General features: G+C 52.1%; 3 protein-coding genes across 9 annotated transcripts; all 3 read left to right on the top strand.

Annotated features, from left to right (window-relative positions):
* Window positions 1-6,607: 6,607 nt before the first annotated feature.
* On the top strand, window positions 6,608-6,847 carry SMIM40 (small integral membrane protein 40). Its single transcript, XM_032140576.1, has one exon. It carries the CDS (start codon window positions 6,608-6,610, stop codon window positions 6,845-6,847), a length of 240 nt encoding a protein of 79 aa, XP_031996467.1.
* Window positions 6,848-13,400: 6,553 nt separating this feature from the next.
* On the top strand, window positions 13,401-17,912 carry DAXX (death domain associated protein). Of its 6 annotated transcripts, none has more exons than XM_058432485.1 (8): window positions 13,401-13,559; window positions 14,476-14,734; window positions 14,882-15,713; window positions 15,857-16,068; window positions 16,226-16,451; window positions 16,608-17,082; window positions 17,243-17,260; window positions 17,525-17,912. In XM_058432485.1, the coding sequence occupies exons 2-8, from the start codon at window positions 14,528-14,530 to the stop codon at window positions 17,535-17,537; spliced, it is 1,983 nt and encodes a 660-aa protein (XP_058288468.1). In that variant the 5' UTR covers window positions 13,401-13,559; window positions 14,476-14,527; the 3' UTR covers window positions 17,538-17,912. The 6 variants fall into 6 exon arrangements, with proteins under 6 accessions (XP_058288468.1, XP_031996465.1, XP_031996466.1 ...); XM_032140574.2 differs by having other exon boundaries at window positions 13,402-13,559; window positions 17,243-17,465; window positions 17,659-17,912; XM_032140575.2 differs by having other exon boundaries at window positions 13,415-13,559; window positions 14,479-14,734; window positions 17,243-17,465; window positions 17,659-17,912.
* Window positions 17,913-18,720: 808 nt separating this feature from the next.
* On the top strand, window positions 18,721-22,022 carry ZBTB22 (zinc finger and BTB domain containing 22). 2 transcript variants are annotated; one of them, XM_032140566.2, is made up of 2 exons: window positions 18,721-18,812; window positions 19,477-22,022. In XM_032140566.2, exon 2 carries the CDS (start codon window positions 19,546-19,548, stop codon window positions 21,445-21,447), a length of 1,902 nt encoding a protein of 633 aa, XP_031996457.1. In that variant the 5' UTR covers window positions 18,721-18,812; window positions 19,477-19,545; the 3' UTR covers window positions 21,448-22,022. The 2 variants fall into 2 exon arrangements, with proteins under 2 accessions (XP_031996457.1, XP_058288472.1); XM_058432489.1 differs by lacking the exon at window positions 18,721-18,812 and adding an exon at window positions 19,141-19,156.
* The last annotated feature ends 85 nt before the right edge of the window (window positions 22,023-22,107 follow it).

Raw genomic sequence — 22,107 nt, 5'->3', positions numbered from 1 at the left:
GGAGTTTGAGGCTGCAGTGAGCTCTGATAGCACCACTGCACTTTGGCCTGGGCAACAGAGTGAGACCTCATCTCAAAAAAAAAAAAAAAAAAGCCGTTAAAAAAAAAAAAAGATAATTGCTCTTTGGGAGGCCTAGACGGGTGTATTGCCTGAGCTCAGGAGTTCAAGACCAGCCTGAACAACACGGTGAAACCCCGTCTCTGCTAAAATACAAAAAAATTAGCCGGCTGTGGTGGCATGTGCCTATAGTCCCAGCAACTTGGGAGGCTGAGGCGGGAGAATTGTTTGAACCCAGAAGGTGGAGATTGCAGTGCTCCGAGGTCACACCACTGCACCACTCCAGCCTGGGTAACAGACCTGTCTCCAAAAAAAAAAAGATAATTTAAAAAAGAAAGAAGAGGCAGTCATTACTGGGACAGCTGGTGAAATCTGAATGGGATCTATGAATTGAAGGTGATATTGATTTACTGACTAGAATGGTGTTTTAGTTTGCTAGGGCTGCCATAACAAAGTATCACAAACTGGGTGACTTAAACAGCAGAAATTTATTGGCTTACAGTTCTGGAGGCTAGAAGTCCGAGATCAAGGTGTAGGCAGGGTTGGTTCTTTCTGAGGGGTGTAAGGGAGAATCTGTTCCAGGCCTTTCTACTAGTTTCTGGTGGTTTGCTGGCAATCTTGTGTGTGTGTGTGTTTTGAGACAGAATCTTGCTCTGTCGCCCAGGCTGGAGTGCAATGGCGAGATCTCGGCTCAGTGCAACCTCCACCTCCCAGGTTCAAGCAATTTTCCTGCCTCAGCCTCCCGACTGAGTAGCTGGGATTACAGGCACCCACCACCATGCCCAGCTAACTTTTTGTATTATTTTTTTTTTTTTCCTGAAACAGTGTCTCGCTCTGTCGCCCAGGCTGGAGTGCAGTGGCACGCTCTCGGCTCACTGCAACCTCTGCCTCCAGTTTCAAGCAATTCTCTTGCCTCCTGAATAGCTAGAATTACAGGTGCCCATGACCACACCCTGCTAATTTTTGTATTTTTTTTTTTTTTTTTTTTTTTTTTTGAGACGGAGTCTTGCTCTTTCACCCAGGCTGGAGTGCAGTGGCGCAATCTCGGCTCACTGCAGGCTCCACCCCCGGGGTTCACGCCATTCTCCTGCCTCAGCCTCCTGCGTAACTGGGACTACAGGCGCCTGCCACCTCGCCCGGCTAATTTTTTGTATTTTTAGTAGAGACGGGGTTTCACCGTGTTAGCCAGGATGGTCTCGATCTCCTGACCTCGTGATCCGCCCGCCTCGGCCTCCCAAAGTGCTGGGATTACAGGCGTGAGCCACCGCGCCCGGCCAATTTTTGTATTTTTAATAGAAGTGGGGTTTCACCATGTTGACCAGGCTGGTCTCAAACTGCTGACCTCGTGATCTGCCCGCCTCAGCCTCCCAAAATGCTGGGATTACAGGCGTGAGCCATTGTGCTCTGCCAATTTTTTGTATTTTTAGTAGAGATGGGATTTCATCATGTTGGCCAGGCTGGTCTCGAACTCCTGACCTGAGGTGATCCACCTGCCTCGGCCTCCCAAAGTGCTGGGATTACAGGCATGAGCCATGGCGCCTGGCCTGCTGGCAATCTTTGACATATCAACCTGATCTCTGCCTTCATGGTCACATGTCATTCTATCTGCAAGCGTATGTCCAAACTTCCCTCTTTAATAAAGAGGGTGAGAGGCCCACTCAACTCCAGTATGACCTCATTGAACCAATTACATATGCAACAACCTTATTTCCAAATAAGGTTACATTCTGAGGAACTGGGAGTTAGGACTTCAATATATAAATTTTATTTTTTTTCCTTCGACTTTTATTTTAAGATCGGGGTACATGCGTGGGATGTGTAGGTTTGTTACATAGGTAAACGTGTGCAATGGTGGTTTGCTGCACAGATCATCCCATCACCCAGGTATTAAGCCCAGCATCCATTAGCTATTCTTCCTGGTGCCCTTCCTTCCCCCACTCCCCCAGATAGGACCCAGTTGTGTTGTTCCCCACCATGTGTCCATGTATTCTCATCATCACTTATAAGTGAGAGATGCGAACAAATGAATTCTTCTTTTTTTTTTTTTTTTTGAGAGGAGTCTCGTACTGTCACTGGGGCTGGAGTGCAATGGTGAGATCACAGCTCACTGCAACCTCGGCCCCCTGGGTTCAAGTGATTCTCCTGCCTCAGCCTCCCACGTCGCTAGCTGGAATTATAGGGGCCTGCCACCATGCCCAGCTAATTTTTGTATTTTTAGTAGACATGGGTTTTTGCCATGTTGGCCAGACTAGTCTCGAGCTCCTGACCTTGTGATCCGCCCGCCTTGGCCTCTCAAAATTCTGGGATTACAGGCATAAGCCACCGCGCCTGGCCTGATCTTGTTCTTTTCTTTTTTTTTTTTTTTGGCAACAACTCGCTCTGTTGCCAGGCTGGAGTGCAGTGGTGCGATCTCAGCTCTCCACAACCTCCGCCTCCCGGGTTCAAGCCACTCCCCTGCCTCAGCCTCCTGAGTAGCTGGGACTACAGGCGCCCGCCACCACACCCAGCTAATTTTTTGTGTTTTTTTTTTTTGAGACGGAGTCTTGCTCTGTCGCCCAGGCTGGAGTGCAGTGGCGCGATCTCGGCTCACTGCAAGCTCCGCCTCCCGGGTTCACGCCATTCTCCTGCCTCAGCCTCTCCAAGTAGCTGGGACTACAGGCGCCCGCCACCACGCCCGGCTAATTTTTTGTATTTTTAGTAGAGACGGGGTTTCACCGTGGTCTCGATCTTCTGACCTCGTGATCCACCCGCCTCGGCCTCCCAAAGTGCTGGGATTACAAGCGTGAGCCACCACGCCCGGCCTATTTTTTGTGTTTTTAGTAGAGATGGGCTTTCAGTGTGTTAACCAGGGTGGTCTTGATCTCCTGAACTTGTGATCCGCCTGCCTCGGCCTCCCAAAGTCCTGGGATTATAGGCATGAGACACTGCGCCCAGCCCAGCTCTTGTTCATTTTTATGGCTGCACAACATATGAATTTTTAGAAGACACAATTCAACCTGTAACACATGGTTATACTGGGGTTGAGAGCGAGATGGAACAAATACAGCCAAGTGTTGACAAATGGAAAATCTGAGTGAAAGAGGTACATGCCGAAGTTCTTGGAACTGTTCTTAAATTTTTCTGTAAGCTGAAAATTATTTCAAAATTAAAAAAATTCCAACAAGATGCTAGGTTTATTTATTACATAAGATGTTGGTGCTGAACCTACCATGTGAAAAGAAAGGTAAAGAGACAATAAAGGTGTTTGTGTGGCCTTATTGCACACTTGCCTGGGACGTAAGTGAGGGTATCAGAGATTAATATGTTACATTTACATAGTGCTTTATAATTTACAAAAAACCCACATCAAAAAACCTTTATTTCATTTATCTCTCAGAATAATTCTCAGAGGCAAGAGCTTTTTCTGATTTTATTAAAAAAAAAACAGTAAAGAAAGGTCATGTGACTTGTCCGCAGCTTCACACAACTAAGTGATCAGTTTAAATTCCAGTCCAGGTTTTTTTCACTCTTTTGAGACTCCTTTGCAGCTACAGCAAAAGACAATGCGGCATGACTTGAAACAACATTTTTTTTTTTTTTGAGACAGAGTCTTGCTCTGTCGCCCAGGCTGGAGTGCAGTGGAGCAGTCTCGGCTCACTGCAAGCTCCGCCTCTGGGGTTCACACCATTCTCCTGCCTCAGCCTCCTGAGTAGCTGGGACTACAGGCGCCCGCCACCACGCCCGGCTAATTTTTTGTATTTTTTTTTTTTTGAGACGGAGTCTCGCTCTATCGCCCGGTCTGGAGTGCAGTGGCACAGTCTTGGCTCACTGCAAACTCCACCTCCCGGGTTCAAATGATTCTCCTGCCTCAGCCTCCCGAGTAGCTGGGACTACAGGCACCCGCCACCGCACCTGGCGAATTTTTTGTATTTTTGGTAGAGACAGGGTTTCACCGTGTTAGCCAGGATGGTCTCCATCTCCTGACCTTGTGATCTGCCCGCCTCGGCCTCCCAAAGTGCTGGGATTACAGGCGTGAGCACCGTGCCCAGCCCTCGAAGCAACGTTATAGCATAATTTCTGCTCTTTTGGGGGGTGACCTGACTTCCCAAGTAAAGAAGGTTTTCCTAGTCAGGCATGGCGGCTTATGCCTGTAATTCCAGAATGATGGGAGGCTGAGGTGGAAGGATTGTTTAAGCTCAGGAGTTAAAAACCAGCCAGGGTAACATAGCAAGACACTGTCTCTACAAAATTCAAAAATGAGCCAGGCGTGGTGACACACACCTGTGGTCCCACCTACTCAGGAGGCTAAGATGGGAGGATTGCTTAAGTCAGGGAGATCAAGGCTGCAGGGGGCCATGTCTGAGCCACTACACTCCAGCCTGGGTGACAGAGCAAGATCCTGTAGCCCGGGTGCGGTGGCTCACGCCTGTAATCCCAGCACTTTGGGAGGCCGAGGTGGGTGGATCACGAGGTCAGGAGTTCGAGACCAGCCTGGCCTACATTGTGAAACCCTGTCTCTACTAAAGGTACAAAAAATTAGCCAGGCGTGGCCGGGCGCGGTGGCTCACGCTTGTAATCCCAGCACTTTGGGAGGCCGAGGCGGGCGGATCACGAGGTCAGGAGATCGAGACCACGGTGAAACCCCGTCTCTACTAAAAATACAAAAAAATTAGCCGGGCGTAGTGGCGGGCGCCTGTAGTCCCAGCTACTCGGAGAGGCTGAGGCAGGAGAATGGCGTGAACCCGGGAGGCGGAGCTTGCAGTGAGCCGAGAGCGCGCCACTGCACTCCAGCCTGGGCGACAGGGCGAGACTCCATCTCAAAAAAAAAGAACTGCTTAAAAAAAAAAAAAGGAACAAGATCTTCCTATTGCGGTAAAAATGGAAATGAAATAGTTTAGGTAGGAGGCTCCAAAGGTTCCCAGTATAAGGTTCACTACTACACACACTGCTTCCTCCACTGTTCCCCCTCCCGTCCCTCAGCCTCACTTGGGGGAATCCCTTGTCTCCAGATGGGCTTCAATTTCCTTACCCAACCTTCAGGCCAATGCCTGGGGAACAGGGTCAATAAAAGGTCTTCTTTTTTTATTTTTATTTTTTTGAGACGGAGTCTCACTCTGTCGCCCAGGCTGGAGTGCGGTTGCAGTGGCACAATCTTAGCTCATGGCAACCTCCGCCTCCTGGTTTCAAGAGATTCTCCTGCGTCAGCGTCCTGAGTAGCTGGGATTACAGGCACGCGCCACCACTCCCAGATAATTTTTGTATTTTAAGTAGAGACAGAGTTTCACCATGTTGGCCAGGCTGATCTCGATCTCCTGACCTCAACTGATCCACCCGCCTCGGGCTCCCAAAGTGCTGGGATTACAGGCGTGAGCCACCATGCCCGGTCTAAGAAAAGGTCTTCAATCAATCAAAAAAGAAAGAAAGAAAAGAAAAGGTCTTCAATCCTTGCCCCTACAACCTCCTCAACCACATCCTCCGCCGGTAGCCTCTGAGACCTGGACCATCGATGGCAAAACTTCACCCTTCTTTAAAATTACCCCGGCTGGGCGCAGTGGCTCACACCTACAATCTCAGCACTTTGGGAGGCCGAGGTGTGCGGATCATTTGAGGTCAGGAGTTCCAGACCAGCTTGACCAATATGGTGAAACGCTGCCTCTACTAAAAATACAAAAAAATTAGCCGGACGTGGTGGCACATGCCTGTAGTCCCAGCTACTTGGGAGGCTGAGGAAGGAGAATTGCTTGAACCCAGGAGACAGAGGTTGCAGTGAGCTGAAATCGTGCCACTGCACTCCAGCCTGGGAGACAGAGTGAGACTACGTCTGTAAGTAAATAAGTAAAGTAAAGTAAAATAACCCCAACCCAATAGCCAAGTCCCAATCACATACCCTTGCCCTGCTGATCCATCACGGTCTTTGTCTTTTTATAAGCCTCCCCTTGGGCTCATGCAGTCAATGATAATCCTCCCTTGGTACTGCAGAGACCAAAAGTTAAGAAGAGAGTGCTCTGGGTTATACCATCTCAAACTTAGCTGCCTGCAGACCCAGTGAGGAGAACTACTCCTGTGAGAACTCAAGTCCCCTCTGCTTGTTCCCACCCTCCTTGGTTAGGATAGACCATCTCACCCGCTGCCATCCAGCCAGAAGGGGCTTTAGATCCTTGACTGACAATGGCTCGCAGATGTATGTTAGGTCCATTTCCTCACTCTCTATCAGTTGGGTCCTAAGATTTTGAGCCTCGAGCCTTTGAGACTTGAGACCCAGATTGACAGGCAGTTCTAGCTTATGCCTCCATGTTGGGCCTTCAGTTTCCAAATCACAGAATTATACTATGAAATAGCTGAATAGAGTTCATGGATCATTTAGTCCAGACCTTTCACATCACACTGGATGTTCAAATAATTGATCCGAAGGCTCACAGGGTCCTCTCTCTTTTCTCTTAGGTGTGGGAATTAAGGTCAGGACTGGCAGGTGCAGGACTTGCCACGGCCACGCCCCTTAATCCTAGCAGTGCTGAGCAAGGCCTTCCATCCTAGCCCCCTGATCCAGCCAGCTGTCTGACTGTGAGTCAGGATGGCAGAGGAAGGTGATGTGGACGAGGGGGATGTGTTCCTGGCATTTGCCCAGGGTCCCTCTCCTCCCAGGGGTCCTGTGCGACGTGCCTTGGACAAGGCTTTCTTTATCTTCCTGGCCCTCTTCCTGACACTGCTGATGCTGGAGGCTGCTTGTAAGCTGCTGTGGTCACTACCATGGGCAAAGTTAGGGGACTGGCTACTGGGGACACCTCAGAAGGAGGAGGAGCTGGAATTGTGACCACCTTTCCTATAAACATCTTCTTTCCCCACCAAGGAGGTGAGAGGGGAGACAGGAGGGAAATGGGAGTGTTGGGGGCTGTGGAGGAGATGCTTGGATAGCTTAGGGCAGCTGTCTTTTTTTTTTTTTTTTTTTTTTTTTGAGATGGAGTTTTGCTCTTGTTGCCTAGGCTGGAGTGCAATGGCGCGATCTTGGCTTACTGCAACCTCTGCCTCCAGGGATTCTCCTGCCTCAGCCTCCTGAGTAGCTGGGATTACAGGCATGCGCCACCGCACCCGGCTAATTTTGTATTTTTAGTAGAGACAGGGTTTCTCCATGTTAGTCAGGCAGGTCTCGAACTTCGACCTCAGGTATCTGCCTGCCTTGGCCTCCCAAAGCGCTGGGATTACAGGTGTGAGCCAGTGCGCCCGGCCAGGGCAGCAGTCTTAAATTCTGCACCTATACTCAGGGAAATAATTTTGAAGAAGTATATACTCCTTCATATATCTTTAAGTAGGTATCTAAAAATTTTCATCATAAATTAAAACTGTGGCCGGGCACAGTGGCTCATGCCTGTAATCCCAGAACTTTGGGAGGCCGAGGCAGGGGGATCACCTGAGGTCAGGGGTTCAAGACCAGTCTGGCAAATATGGTGAAACCTCGTGTCTACTAAAAATACAAAAATTAGCCGGGCAAATTGGTGGGCATCTGATTCTCTGCCTCAGCTACTCGGAGGCTGAGGCAGGAGAATTGCTTGAACCCGGGAGACAGTTGCAGTGAGCCGAGATCGCACCATTGCACTCCAGCCTGGGTGACGGAGCGAAACTCCATCCAAAAATAAATAAATAAATAAATACATAAATAATTTAAAAAATAAATAAAAATTGTTTCAAGGATGTAATTCTGGCATATTGAAAATATTCACATTTTATTATTTTTTTTAATTTTTATTTTTTTTGAGATGGAGTCTTGCTCTGTTGCCCAGGCTGCAGTGCATTGGCGCAATCTCAGCTCACTGCAACCTCTGCCTCTGGGGTTCAAGCAATTCTCCTGCCACAGCCTCCTGAGTAGCTGGGACCACAGGTGTGTGCCAGCATGCCCGACTAATTTTTATATTTTTAGTAGAGATGGGGATTTCACCATGTTGGCCATGCTGGTCTTGAACTCTTTTTTTTTTTTTTTTTGAGACAGAGTCTCCTTCTGTTGCCCAGGCTGGAGTGCAGTGGCAGTGATCTCTGGTCACTGCAGCCTCTGCCTCCCAGATTCAAGCGATTCTCCTGCCTCAGGCCCCCAAATAGCTGGGACTACAGGTGTGTGCCACCACGCCCAGCTAATATTTGTATTTTTAGTAGAGGCGGGGTTTCACCATGTTGGCAAGGGCTGGTCTGGAACTCCTGACCTCAAGTGATCCGCCCACCTCAGCCTCCCAAAGTGCTGGGATTACAGGCGTGAGCCACTGCCCCCAGCCTATTTATTGATTTATTGAGATGAGGTCTCACTATGTTGCCTAGGCTGGTCTGTACTCCTGAGATCAAGCAATCCATCCACCTCAACTTCCCAAAGTGCTAGGATTATAGGCAGTGAGCCACAGCATCTGGCCACATTTTATTTATTTATTTATGTATTTTTTGAGAGGGAGTCTTGCTCTGTCACCCAGGCTGGAGTGCAGTGGCACCATCTCGTCTCACTGAAACCTCCGCCTCCTGGGTTCAAGCGATTCTTCTGCCTCAGCTTCCCGAGTAGCTGGGACTAAAGGCGCCAGCCACCATGCCCGGCTAATTTTTGTATTTTTAGGAGAGACGGGATGTCACCATATCAGCCAGGCTGGTCTCTAATTCCTAGATTTCGTGATCTGCCCGCCTTGGCCTCCCAAAGTGCTGGAATTACAGCGTGAGCCACCGCACCTGGCCTATTTATTTATTTTTTTGAGACAGAGTCTCTCTGTGTCGCCCAGGCTGGAGTGTAGTGGTGCGATCTTGGCTCCTGGCAACCTCTGCCTCCTAGGTTCAAGCGATTCTCCTGCCTCAGCCTCCCAAATAGCTGGGACTACAGGCACCCGCCACTACACCCAGCTAATTTTTTTGTAATTTTAGTAGAGACGGGGTTTCATCATGTTGGCCAGGCTGGTCTCGAACTCCTGACCTCAGGTAATCCACCCGCCTCAGCTCCCAAAGTGCTGGGGTTACAGGTTTGAGCCACCACGCCCGGCCTATTTTTTTATTTTTTGAGACAGAGTCTTGCTCTGTCACCCAGGCTGAAGTGCAGTGGCGTGATCTTGGCTCACTGCAACCTTCGCCTCCCAAATTCAAGGGATTCTTCTGCCTCAGCTCCCAAATAGCTGGGATTACAGGCGCCCACGACCATTCCTGGCTAATTTTGTGTATCTCTATTAGAGATGAGGTTTCCTCATGTTGGTCAGGCTGGTCTGGAACTCCTGACCTCAAGTGATCTGCCCGCCTCGGCCTCCCAAAGTGGTAGGATTATAGGTGTGAGTCACCATGCCTGGCCCCACATTTTAAAATAAAACAATTAGATCACCATTTATTGTCCAGTGGAATTGAAATATCATAGTGATGGCCGGGCATGGTGCTTCACGCCTGTAATCCCAGCACTTTGGGAGGCGGAGCTGGGTGGATCACGAGGTCAGGAGTTCGAGACCAGCCTGGCCAACATGCCGAAAACCCATCTCTACTAAAAAAAAAAAATACAAAAAATTAGCTGGGCATGGTGTTGTGTGCCTGTAATCCCAGCTGCTCAGGAGGCAGGAGAATGGCGTGAACCCGGGAGGCGGAGCTTGCAGTGAGCCGAGATCGCGCCACTGCACGCCAGCCTGGGTGACAGAGCAAGACTCCATCTCAAAAAAAAAAAAAAAGTATAAATAAGTTCTTACCAGTTGGGAATCATTCCTTTTTTTCTTTCATCACCTCTTTTCTCCTTGAGCTCCTACTACTACTCCACTTCCCCACAAACTTTATGCTTTTATACTTGAAAGTCCTTTATTGACCAATCTTTTACATCTTCCTGCATATACATATATATTAATCGAGATGAAAAATATCTTTCTTGTGATTGTAAGATTCTAGTTGTTAAAAATTATTCTGGAGGAGTTACTGTTACAATTATTATAAGCACAGAATGTTCTTTTTTTTTTTTTTTTTTTTTTGAGACGGAGTCTTGGTCTGTCGCCCAGGCTGGAGTGCAGTGGCGCAATCTCGGCTCACTGCAAGCTCCGCCTCCCGGGTTCACGCCATTCTCCTGCCTCAGCCTCTCCGTAGCTGGGACTACAGGCGTCCGCCACCACGCCCGGCTAATTTTTTGTATTTTTAGTAGAGACAGGGTTTCCACCGTGATCTCGACCTCCTGACGCCTCGTGATCCGCCTCCGCCTCGGCCTCCCAAAGTGCTGGGATTACAAGCGTGAGCCACTGCGCCCGGCCTTTTTTTTAAGACGGAGTCTGGCTCTGTCGCCCAGGCTGGAGTGCAGTGGCGCGATCTCGGCTCACTGCAAGCTCTGCCTCCCGGGTTCACGCCATTCTCCTGCCTCAGCCTCCCGAGTAGCTGGGTCTACAAGACGCCCACCACCACGCCCAGCTAATTTTTTTTGTGTGTGTGTATTTTTAGTAGGGACGGGGTTTCACCGTGTTAGCCAGGGTGGTCTAGATTTCCTGACCTCGTGATCCTCCCGCCTCGGCCTCCCAAAGTGCTGGGATTACAGGCGTGAGCCACCGCGCCTGGCCCATCGTACACATTTTTATAACTATTAAAAAGAAATATTTAATAAGATAGTAGTCTGGGAGTGGCGGTTCATGCCCATAATCCCAGCACTTTGAGACACTGAGGTGGGAGGATTGCTTGAGGCAAGGAGCTCAAGATCCATCTGGGCAACACAGTGAGACCCTGTCGCTACAAAAAACCTTTTTTTTTTTTTTGAGACGGAGTCTTGCTCTGTCGCCGGGCTGGAGTTCAGTGGCTGATCTCAGCTCACTGCAACCTCCGCCTCCCGGGTTCAAGCGATTCTCCTGCCTCAGCCTCGCGAGTAGCTGGGACTACGGGCGCGTGCCACCAAGCCCAGCTAATTTTTGTATTTTTAGTAGAGACGGGCTTTCACCATGTTGGCCAGGCTGGTCTCAAACTCCTGACCTCAGGTGATCCGCCTGCCTCGGCCTCCCAAAGTTCTGGGATTACAGGCATGAGCCACCGCACCTAGCCTCTACAAAAAACTTAAAAAAAAAAAAATTGGCTGGGTGAGGTGGTGAGCCGGGTGAGGTGGTGTGCACCTGTAGTCCTAGCTACTTGAGGTGGGAAGATGGCTTGAGCCCAGGAATTTGAGGTTACAGTGAGCTATGATCCTACCACCGCATTCCAGCCTAGGTGATAGAACAAGACCCTTTTTTTAATTTTTCTTTTTCTTTTTTTTTTTTTGAGATAATCTCACTCTGTCGCCCAGGCTGGAGTGCAATGACGCGATCTTGGCTCACTGCAACCTCCGCCTCCCGGGTTCGAGCGGTTCTCCTGCCTCAGCCTCCTGAGTAGCTGGGACTACAGGCGCCTGCCACCACGCCCAGATTTTTTTTTATATTTTTAGTAGAGACGTGGTTTCACCATGTTGGCCAGGATGGTCTCGATCTCTTGATCCCATGATACGCCCGCCTCGGACCCCCAAAGTGCTGGGATTACAAGCATGAACCATCACGCCCGGCCGACCCTGCCTTTAAAAAAAAAAAAAAAAAAGCCGGGCGCGGTGGCTCACGCTTGTAATCCCAGCACCTTGGGAGGCCGAGGCGGGTGGATCACAAGGTCAGGAGATCGAGACCACGGTGAAACCCCGTCTCTACTAAAAATACAAAAAAAATTAGCCGGGCGTGGTGGCGGGCGCCTGTAGTCCCAGCTACTCGGGAGGCTGAGGCAGGAGAATGGCGCGATCTCGGCTCACTGCAAGCTCCGGGTCAGCGCCACTGCACTCCAGCCTGGGTGACAGAGCAAGACTCCGTCTCAAAAAATAAAAATAAAAATAAATAAATAAATAAATAAAATAAAATAAAAAGACAAAAGAAAAAAAAAGAAAAAGTGGTATTCTGGTGCCTTGATAAAAGAAACAGGATACATTTCCCTTTATTTTAAACAGGTAAGATTACCCCCAGGAGATTTCATGGTTGAGAACTATACTTTTGAGGGGGGAGGGGAAAAAAGATAACTATTCTTTTTTTTTTCTTAAGAGGGTGACTCTATTGTAAAAGGAGAAGTGAAGAATGAGAACCTGTACTGCAGGTGTTTCCTTAGGAAGACCAATTTTGGGAAAGTTGAGGTTCTTGAAATTAAATCCCTTACATCTTCCAAGTTCCAGTCCCCGCGGAGAGTTTTTATGTTCCCCATTTTGAAAGGTGTAGACTTTGACGACTGGCGAGAAGTGATGTGGGATTGTTCAACGGACGGGTGTTTGCGATTCTAGGACTCAGCGTTAGGGATCTAATAAGCTCTGTGACCCTAGTTACGTGGCAAGATGCCCACCAGTTGTGGAAATGGGAATCTTAGCGATTGGGACCCTGTTAATGTTTCTGGTTTCCTCATAAGCTCACCTCTGGACCCAGCCTTGCCTCCACGAGTCCCTCCAGCCTCCCTAAACTCAACGAGGTGGGTATCAAATCTGTTTCTTCATCCTTCATTCTTTTTTCCCGTCTCCCCGAAGAGGAGGAGGAGACCCAAAGTATTTTATGAGCCTCATTTCGCCTCACAGCAGCCCTCGCAGCGGCAATTTGCACAAACTCTCCTCCAAGCCCCACCCCATCATCGCCCATCCGCAGACCCTAGGCCTCCCACGACAAAGCAAGGCCTCCTGGTCAGCACAGACAGCCCTTCGAGGACCCGCTCTGGAGAAGAACCATTCAGGTCCCAACGGTCTGGCTGGTCATTAGTTCTGTGGTGAAGCTTGAAAAGCAAATCAGCAACAATAGTAATAATAATAACAACACTTGTATGGCGCCTTGTGCTCATTTGTACGCATGTGTTATAACGATCGCGGGACGCAGCACCTGGCAGTAGAAGCAGCTGCTGGACAGCGGCAAGGAGCGCGCCGCCCTTGCAGGGGAAGAGGCTGGGTGAGCCGAATAAGCCGTGGAAACGCGAACCTTGGGGGACAGGAAAGCAGGGCCAGATAGCTTGCCAATAGCCCAACTGAAGGAAAAGGTTTTACTTCCCTTTTAAGAGACTCCTGCCCGTCCCTGAAACTCTGCGCAGCTTTGGAAAGCCCAATTCCTAATCCACCCTGTTCGGTTCCCCTGCCCCTCCTTGGAAAGGAGGCTCGGTCCTCCCCACGCGCTACTCGCCGGCGGTTGGGCAGGAAGTTTCTGATTGGCGGAGTCGTAGAAGCACCGGGTGAAAAGAGGTCCACTGGCTGCGCACCGGGGTCCGGGCGTAGCCAGCGCCGTACGGCAAAATGGCGGCCCCCATCTGCTTTGGGATGCCTGGGTTTGGGGAGACAAACTCCGACCTGGAAGAGACCGCTGACTATGTGGGCCGCACTGGAGGTGTTCGTGGGGCGGGCCTACTGCCACTTCCGGCCACAGGAAGCCTGTGTTCCGTACGACAATATGGCGGCGCTTAGTTGCATGCAGGCGGAAACTCTGTGACTTCCGGTCCGTAGTGGGGCCTGCGGTGGGAGTGGGAAGGAAGGCGGAGGGAACCATGCGAGGTTCTGAGATCTGCGGCGAGGGTCGCCTCCAGAGACGGTTTGTGAGGTGGGGGCCGGACGGTGCGGGGATCAGAGACGGGGGCGGGGATATAGAGGGAGAAGTATTGGGGAGAGCCGGGCGCTGAGTCTGAGGGGAAAGCTGTGGTACCTTCCTATCCCTGAAAGGGAGTGGAGCGGCCGGGGGCTGAACTGGGGGAGGGGGATTTGGCGGGAAGCGCTTCTACCGGACCGGCCGGACCCAGGGTTGGGATCTAAGAGGAATCGGGAGAGCGTAGCGCGGTGCGGGGGAACTTTTGATCAGTTGCAGGTCACCGAGAGAATGGGGAAAATTAGGGTGGGGTGAAAGGGAGGGGACTTGGGTAAAATATCTTCAACCTAAAGCCCCAGTTTGAGGAGACTCATCGGAGGGTGAAATATGGAGATAATTCAAGGAGGAGAAAAGAGAACGGACTGTTGGGAGGGAACCTTTTTCACCTCAGAGAGTCTAGGAGTTGGGGTGATCATTCAGGATGGGGTGGGTGTGGGGTTGACTTGTTTGAGGGCAGAGGGGGCAAACACATAAGGTGGCGCACACAGGAGTGTGTTATCTGTGCAAGGAGGTGTCAGGACGATTTGGGGTGCAGTGTGGGAGGAAGAATCAACTTGCCAACTCTGAGAAATGGGGGGGAAATGCAACAGAAAGACCGGAAAATAGGGGGGAAATGCAACAGAAAGACCGGAAATCGACGTGAGGGGTGGAGCAGAAGGTGGCAACTTAAGATGTGGGGGTGGCTTGCCCCCCCACACCACTTGAAGAGCCCGAAAAGCATATAGAACTAACTAATGGTTATTGAAATCAGGTGGTGAAGACAGTGTTGGTCAGGGCTGGATGTTACTGAAACCCAAGGAGTTCAGAAAATGTGTGAGGTGAAGGGATGGGGCTATGCTGGAGGGGCTCATTCTGAGGCCCCATCCCCTTCCAGCAGGAATTCTGAAATCCCCACCACTTCCTCCCTCCGGGGGATTTGATCCCCTATGGCCACCGCTAACAGCATCATCGTGCTGGATGATGATGACGAAGATGAAGCAGCTGCTCAGCCAGGGCCCTCCCACCCACTCCCCAATGCGGCCTCACCTGGGGCAGAAGCCCCTAGCTCCTCTGAGCCTCATGGGGCCAGAGGAAGCAGTAGTTCGGGCGGCAAGAAATGCTACAAGCTGGAGAATGAGAAGCTGTTCGAAGAGGTGAGCTTTAGCGGGGAAGATTGTTGTACCCCAGGGAGGGGGATGGCTGACTGGTTCTCCTGTCCTTTCTTCCCCACTAACCCCACCTCCCCTTTCTCTCAACCCCTTCCCTTGTCTCTCTTTGCCTTCTTCCCCTGAACCTTCTAGTTCCTTGAACTTTGTAAGACGCAGACAGCAGACCACCCTGAGGTGGTCCCATTCCTCTATAACCGGCAGCAACGTGCCCACTCTCTGTTTTTGGCCTCGGCGGAGTTCTGCAACATCCTCTCTAGGGTCCTATCTCGGGCCCGGAGCCGGCCAGCTAAGCTCTATGTCTACATCAATGAGCTCTGCACTGTTCTCAAGGCCCACTCAGCCAAAAAGAAGCTGAACTTGGCCCCTGCCACCACCACCTCCAATGAGCCCTCTGGGAATAACCCTCCCACACACCTCTCCTTGGACCCCACAAATGCTGAAAACACTGCCTCTCAGGCCCCAAGGACCCGTGGTTCCCGGCGGCAGATCCAGCGCTTGGAGCAGCTGCTGGCGCTCTATGTGGCAGAGATCCGGCGGCTGCAGGAAAAGGAGTTGGATCTCTCAGAATTGGATGACCCAGACTCCACATACCTGCAGGAGGCACGGTTGAAGCGTAAGCTGATCCGCCTCTTTGGGCGACTATGTGAGCTGAAAGACTGCTCTTCACTGACCGGCCGTGTCATAGAGCAGCGCATCCCCTACCGTGGCACCCGCTACCCAGAGGTTAACAGGCGCATTGAGCGGCTCATCAACAAGCCAGGGCCTGATACCTTCCCTGACTATGGGGATGTGCTTCGGGCTGTAGAGAAGGCAGCTGCCCGACACAGCCTTGGCCTCCCCCGACAGCAGCTCCAGCTCATGGCTCAGGATGCCTTCCGAGATGTGGGCATCAGGTTACAGGAACGACGTCACCTCGATCTCATCTACAACTTTGGCTGCCACCTCACAGATGACTATAGGCCAGGTAGGGGGTTGGTGGGATGCCTCTCAGTGACCCTTATATGTCAGGTATGAGGGGATGGAGCATCTCTCTAGTCCTTTCTAGGGTTTGTACTCTTCTAGTCCCTTCAAGGCCTGAGTGCTCTGACTTTATGTCTTTCCACGTAGGCACTGACCCTGCCCTATCAGATCCTGTGTTGGCCCGGCGCCTTCGGGAAAACCGGAGTTTGGCCATGAGTCGGCTGGATGAGGTCATCTCCAAATATGCAACGATGCAAGACAAAAGTGAGGAGGGTGAGAGAAAAAAGAGAAGAGCTCGGTTCCAAGGCACCTCTTCCCACTCTGCAGACACCCCCAACGCCTCCTTGGATTCTGGTGAGGTGTGGATGGGGTACAGCCTTCAGAGAGACATTGTCCTTCCCCTGCACTGGCCACCAGGGAGTCCAGGTTGACTGATAGGGGGGAGCATGAGAAGGAATGCAAGAACCAAACCCTCTGGGGCAAGGGATTCCTTAGAGAAACTTCTTTGTCTCCCAGGGCCCTAGTGGAATGGCATCCCAGGGGTGCCCTTCTGCCTCCAGAGCTGAGACAGATGACGAAGAAGATGAGGAGAGTGATGAGGAAGAGGAGGAGGAGGAGGAGGAAGAAGAAGAAGAAGAAGAGGAGGAGGCCACAGATTCTGAAGAGGAGGAGGATCTGGAACAGATGCAGGAGGGTCAGGAGGACGATGAAGAGGAGGACGAAGAGGAAGAAGCAGCAGCAGGTATGTCAAGGGAACATTCTCCTCACCTGTCATTTCTGTTTTGTTAGGCATGAGCCACCTGTTTGAAACCTTTCCCTTCCTCCTCCTAGTGTCCTCTCAGCAGTATCTTTTTCCCCTCATTCTCAGGCTACCCTCTCCCCTTTTCTTCTTTTCCAGGTAACAATGGAGACAAGAGCCCCATGTCCTCATCACAGATCTCCACTGAAAAGAACCTGGAACCTGGCAAACAGATCAGCAGGTCTTCAGGGGAGCAGCAAAACAAAGGACGCATAGTGTCACCATCGTTACTGTCAGAAGAACCCCTGGTCCCCTCCAGCATAGATGCTGAAAGCAATGGAGAACAGCCTGAGGAGCTGACCCTGGAGGAAGAAAGCCCTGTGTCTCAGCTCTTTGAGCTAGAGATTGAAGCTTTGCCCCTGGATACCCCTTCCTCTGTGGAGACAGACATTTCCTCTTCCAGGAAGCAATCAGAGGAGCCCTTCACCACTGTCTTAGAGAATGGGGCAGGCATGGTCTCTTCTACTTCTTTCAATGGAGGCGTCTCTCCTCACAACTGGGGAGATTCTGGTCCCCCCTGCAAAAAATCTCGGAAGGAGAAGAAGCAAACAGGATCAGGGCCATTAGGAAACAGGTAATAACAACAGGAGGAGGAAGAGGGAAGCCAAGGAGGGATTGCAGGGGACTTTCGGAGAGGAATATTGGGGAATTGAGTCTGCTGGGAGAGACTGGACTGCCCCCCTCCAGCCTCAGTCTTCCCGTACCCCTCCACATATTTATGTTTCTGTTTCTAGCTCTGTGGAAAGGCAAAGGTCAGTGCATGAGAAGAATGGGAAAAAGATATGTACCCTGCCCAGCCCACCTTCCCCCTTGGCTTCCTTGGCCCCAGTTGCTGATTCCTCCACAAGGGTGGACTCTCCCAGCCATGGCCTGGTGACCAGCTCCCTCTGCATCCCTTCTCCAGCCCAGCTGTCCCAAACCCCCCATTCACAACCTCCTCGGCCTGGTACTTACAAGGTAAGAAGGGGAGGGCGTGTTTCCTCTGATAATTTGTTCTCTTTCATTGTCTGTTTCAGCTGCTCTGTCTGAATATTGCACGTGCCACATCCTATCTCTTCCTTTTTCCCACCGTTTTAAATCCTCTAAATCCTCCTGTATCTTTTCTCCTGTACTCCATATCTCTTTGACTCTGTCTCTCACTTCCCTGCAGACAAGTGTGGCCACACAATGCGATCCAGAAGAGATCATCGTGCTCTCAGACTCTGATTAGCTGCCTCCCCTTCTCCCTGCCTCCAGAATGTTTTGGGATAGCATTTGGAGGAAGGTGGGAAGCAGATGACTGAGGAAGGGATGGACTAAGCTAATCCCCTTTTGGTGGTGTTTCTTTAAAAAAAAAAAAAAAGAAAAAAAGCTAAAGTTTTACACAGAAACATTAATAAACAATAAAGTTCTTTTCTTACTGTATCACTGTCTTTTTCTTGTCCTTCTACTGTTACAGATTGGCATTAGCTGTCCCCTTGCTCAGGGTTAGCCCAATATCCCCGGGGTAGTCCCGATCTGTCCTTTCTAGCCTGGCCTTTTTTTTTTTTTTGTCTCGCTGTGTCGCCCAGGCCAGAGTGCAGTGGTGCGATCACAGCTCACTGCAGCCTGGACCTCCCAGTCTCAAGCGATAATGCCTCAGCCTCCCGAGTAGCCGGGACTACAGGCGCGTGCCACCATGCCTGGCTAATTTTTGTTTTTGTTGTTTGTATTTTTTGTAGAGACAGGGTTTCGCCATGTTGTTCAGGCTGTACTTTTTTTTTTTTTTTTTTAAGTGCTTCAGCCGCCTTAACACACTTTACTTTTTCACTTCGTGCAGTAGGAGTGAAAAAACCAATGAGGGGCCGACTCAAGGTTATCTGGCCAATCCAGGCCTGGAGAAAGGGGGCGGGGCTTCAGGGACACTGTAAGGAGCTAGGAAGAGGGCGATTAGATCCCACCAACCAGCTAATGGTCACAGCTCAGAGGCGGAGCCTGGGGAACGATACCTGGACCCATCGCCAATGGGAAAAGGCAGGCTTATAGCTTTAAAGGGGAATAAATGCTTCGGCCGAACCAAGTCCTGAGCTCCCAGCGGAGGAGGGGACCTGATCTTTTAAGGTGGAATGAGGCGACGGTTCTTTAAAGGCAAAGTGGCCGAGTCGGCCGAGTATTGCCCAGCGGCACGGGCGGGCTGCCCGGCTGTGCCTTTAAAGGCGGAGGGGCAGGAGGCGGAGCGGAGGCGGAGGGCGGAGGGAGTCGGCGCAAGATGGCGGCGGGAGGGGCCCAGGTTGCTGCTCTGGCCGCCGAGTGAGGGGCGGGGGGGGCCCGGGGGCGCGCGGCCCGGTAAGCGGGGACGCGCGAGGTTGGGGGGCGCCTTCCGGGTGGGAGAAGAGGCCGAGGTAGCGCTTCGGACGGAGCGGGGGGGGCGGGGTCCGTTGTGGGCGGAGGTAGACAAGGGGCGGGGTCGAAAGGCCCGATAGTGGGCGGGGCACGGGGGCGGGCCTGGAAAGGGGCGGGGCTAGAGAAGCTGGAGCGAAAGGGGGCGTGGTCGGCGAGGGAGCTTGGGGGGCATACCCTGAGGGGAGATGGAGCCAGCGTTGGTTTTCAGTAGCAGAGCTGCCCTGCCCCCTCCCAAAAAGTGGGTGCAAAACACCAGAAAGGTAGATTTTGGAATGTCAGGCTCTCAGGTAAGTGGGAAATAGGGTATAATTCCGAAGGAAGCCGCTCTAGCCCCTAAGAGCACCTTATTTCTCTAACTTCCAAGGAAAGGGCACAGGATTTGTCAGATACCTGTGTTTGCTGGCGCTGCCACTTGCTGTGTGACCTTGGATAGTCTCTTAATCTTTCTGAGCTTCAGTTTCCTCATCTGTCGAATGGGGTTGAGAGGAATACCTACCTCACTGTTGTGGGGAGTTACACAGATAATGAGTGTGAACATATTTTTGAGTTGTAACGGGCTGTGTCGTTATGAGATGTTATCATTATTCTTTTCTTTTTTTCTTCCCAGAGACCCCCCCGGCCGCCCTCTTCCTTTCTTTGTTCCTGTGGCTGGGGGGGTATCCCCTCCCTCCACAACATGGAGCCATCTCCTCTGTCTCCCAGTGGGGCAGCACTTCCCCTGCCGCTGTCCCTGGCTCCGCCCCCACTACCCCTGCCAGCAGCTGCAGTGGTACATGTGTCCTTCCCTGAGGTGACCAGTGCCCTCTTGGAGTCCCTCAATCAGCAGCGTCTGCAGGGCCAGCTCTGTGATGTGTCTATCCGAGTGCAGGGCCGGGAGTTCCGGGCTCATCGGGCTGTCCTGGCTGCCTCCTCCCCTTACTTCCATGATCAGGTCCTACTCAAGGGCATGACCTCCATCTCGCTGCCCAGTGTCATGGACCCAGGCGCCTTTGAGACTGTTCTAGCCTCCGCTTACACTGGCCGCCTCAGCATGGCTGCTGCTGACATTGTCAACTTCCTTACAGTGGGGTCTGTGCTCCAAATGTGGCACATTGTGGACAAGTGCACTGAACTACTCCGAGAAGGCCGGGCCTCAGCTACCACCACCATCACTACTGCTGCAGCCACCTCTGTCACTGTCCCTGGTGCTGGGGTGCCATCCGGGAGTGGGGGCACTGTGGCCCCTGCTACCATGGGCTCTGCGCGCTCCCATGCCTCCAGCCGGGCCAGTGAGAATCAATCTCCCAGCAGCAGCAACTACTTCAGCCCCAGGGAGTCCACTGATTTCTCATCTTCCTCCCAAGAGGCATTCGCAGCTTCTGCAGTGGGCAGTGGGGAGCGTCGAGGAGGTGGCCCTGTATTCCCAGCCCCTGTCGTTGGCAGTGGGGGGGCCACATCTGGAAAGCTGCTGCTGGAGGCAGATGAGCTGTGCGATGATGGTGGGGATGGGAGGGGGGCAGTGGTTCCTGGGGCTGGGCTCCGGAGACCCACCTATACACCCCCTAGCATCATGCCACAGAAACACTGGGTATACGTGAAGCGAGGTGGTAATTGCCCAGCACCAGCACCCCTGGTTCCCCAAGACCCAGATCTGGAGGAGGAAGAGGAGGAGGAAGATCTGGTGTTGACCTGTGAGGATGATGAAGATGAAGAACTAGGGGGTAGCTCCAAGGTTCCAGTGGGGGGAGGGCCTGAGGCTACCCTCAGCATCAGTGATGTCCGTACCCTGAGTGAGCCCCCAGACAAGGGGGAGGAGCAGGTAAACTTCTGTGAGTCCTCCAATGACTTTGGCCCATATGAGGGTGGGGGTCCTGTGTCAGGTCTTGATGACTCGGGGGGGCCAACTCCCTCTTCCTATGCCCCCTCCCACCCTCCTCGACCGCTCCTTCCCTTGGACATGCAGGGCAACCAGATCCTGGTCTTCCCGTCGTCTTCATCCTCATCCTCACAGGCTCCTGGCCAACCACCAGGGAACCAAGCAGAACACGGGGCAGTGACCGTGGGGGGCACGTCGGTGGGGAGCCTGGGTGTGCCGGGTAGCGTTGGTGGGGTCCCTGGAGGGACTGGCAGCGGAGACGGGAATAAGATCTTTCTGTGCCATTGTGGGAAGGCTTTCTCCCACAAGAGCATGCGGGACCGGCACGTGAACATGCACCTCAATCTGCGGCCGTTTGATTGCCCCGTGTGCAACAAAAAGTTCAAGATGAAGCACCATCTGACTGAGCACATGAAGACGCACACAGGTCTCAAGCCCTACGAGTGCGGAGTCTGCGCCAAGAAGTTCATGTGGCGAGACAGCTTCATGCGCCACCGAGGACACTGTGAGCGCCGGCACCGCCTGGGCGGGGTCGGGGCCGGACCTGGGCCTGGGACGCCCACGGGGCCATCCTTGCCGTCCAAGAGAGAGTCTCCCGGAGCGGGCGGGGGCAGCGGCGACGAAGCGAGTGCGACCACGTCCCCGTCCAGTAGACGTGTCTGGTCCCCACCCAGCGTCCACAAGGTGGAAATGGGCTTCGGTGGAGGTGGAGGAGCAAACTGAAGGGGCAGGCTACTGGGGTGGGGTAGCTTTCGGGAAAGGGAATAAGGAGCACGATGCAAGGGCGCTGTGGCCCCCGGGTGATCTCCCACCACACTTACTGTCTTCCTTTATCTCTGTGGACTTGTATATATTCTGGAAGGGGAACCACAGTTGCACCATCGCCCGCCCATTCTACTACTCAACCCCTCCCTCCCAAGGTATTTCCAGAACTAAGCCCTTCCTTTCCCTGCTCCACAGAGTGGGGCGCACATGGAGGGAGGGAGAGGGGGTGTGTTGAACATCCTGCAGTCACAGGGTCGGGGTCAGGTGGTTGTAGTCTGTGCCTGAAGTCTGTGTTTGTGTTGTCGTGGAGACAAGGCCTTTGAGCCCCACCCTTGTCCTAGAACCTACCCCCTCAAGGATGCGCTCTTTATTTCTACCCTGTCCCTTCCCGCCACCCCCCACTTCCCGTGGAAATTCCCAACTCGGTTCTCATGGAAGAGTGGGTGGAGACAAGGAAGGAGTAAGTCGTAGGAGTACAAGGTTTTTATTTTTTTTAACAGTGATTAAAATATTTATTGGTCATTTACTTGGCTTCCCGACAACCCGTGTGTTTGCTGGGGCGCGGCACAGATGGGGGAAAGCTGGAGTAATGGTTTTCGGGCAAGCGGATGCTGGAGA

The sequence above is a fragment of the Hylobates moloch genome, unplaced genomic scaffold (assembly GCF_009828535.3).
Source record: "Hylobates moloch isolate HMO894 unplaced genomic scaffold, HMol_V3 SCAFFOLD_20, whole genome shotgun sequence".
NCBI lineage: Eukaryota > Metazoa > Chordata > Mammalia > Primates > Hylobatidae > Hylobates > Hylobates moloch.
Note: the sequence above shows the minus strand (reverse complement) of the source record. Positions and strands in the feature narration are given on the sequence as shown.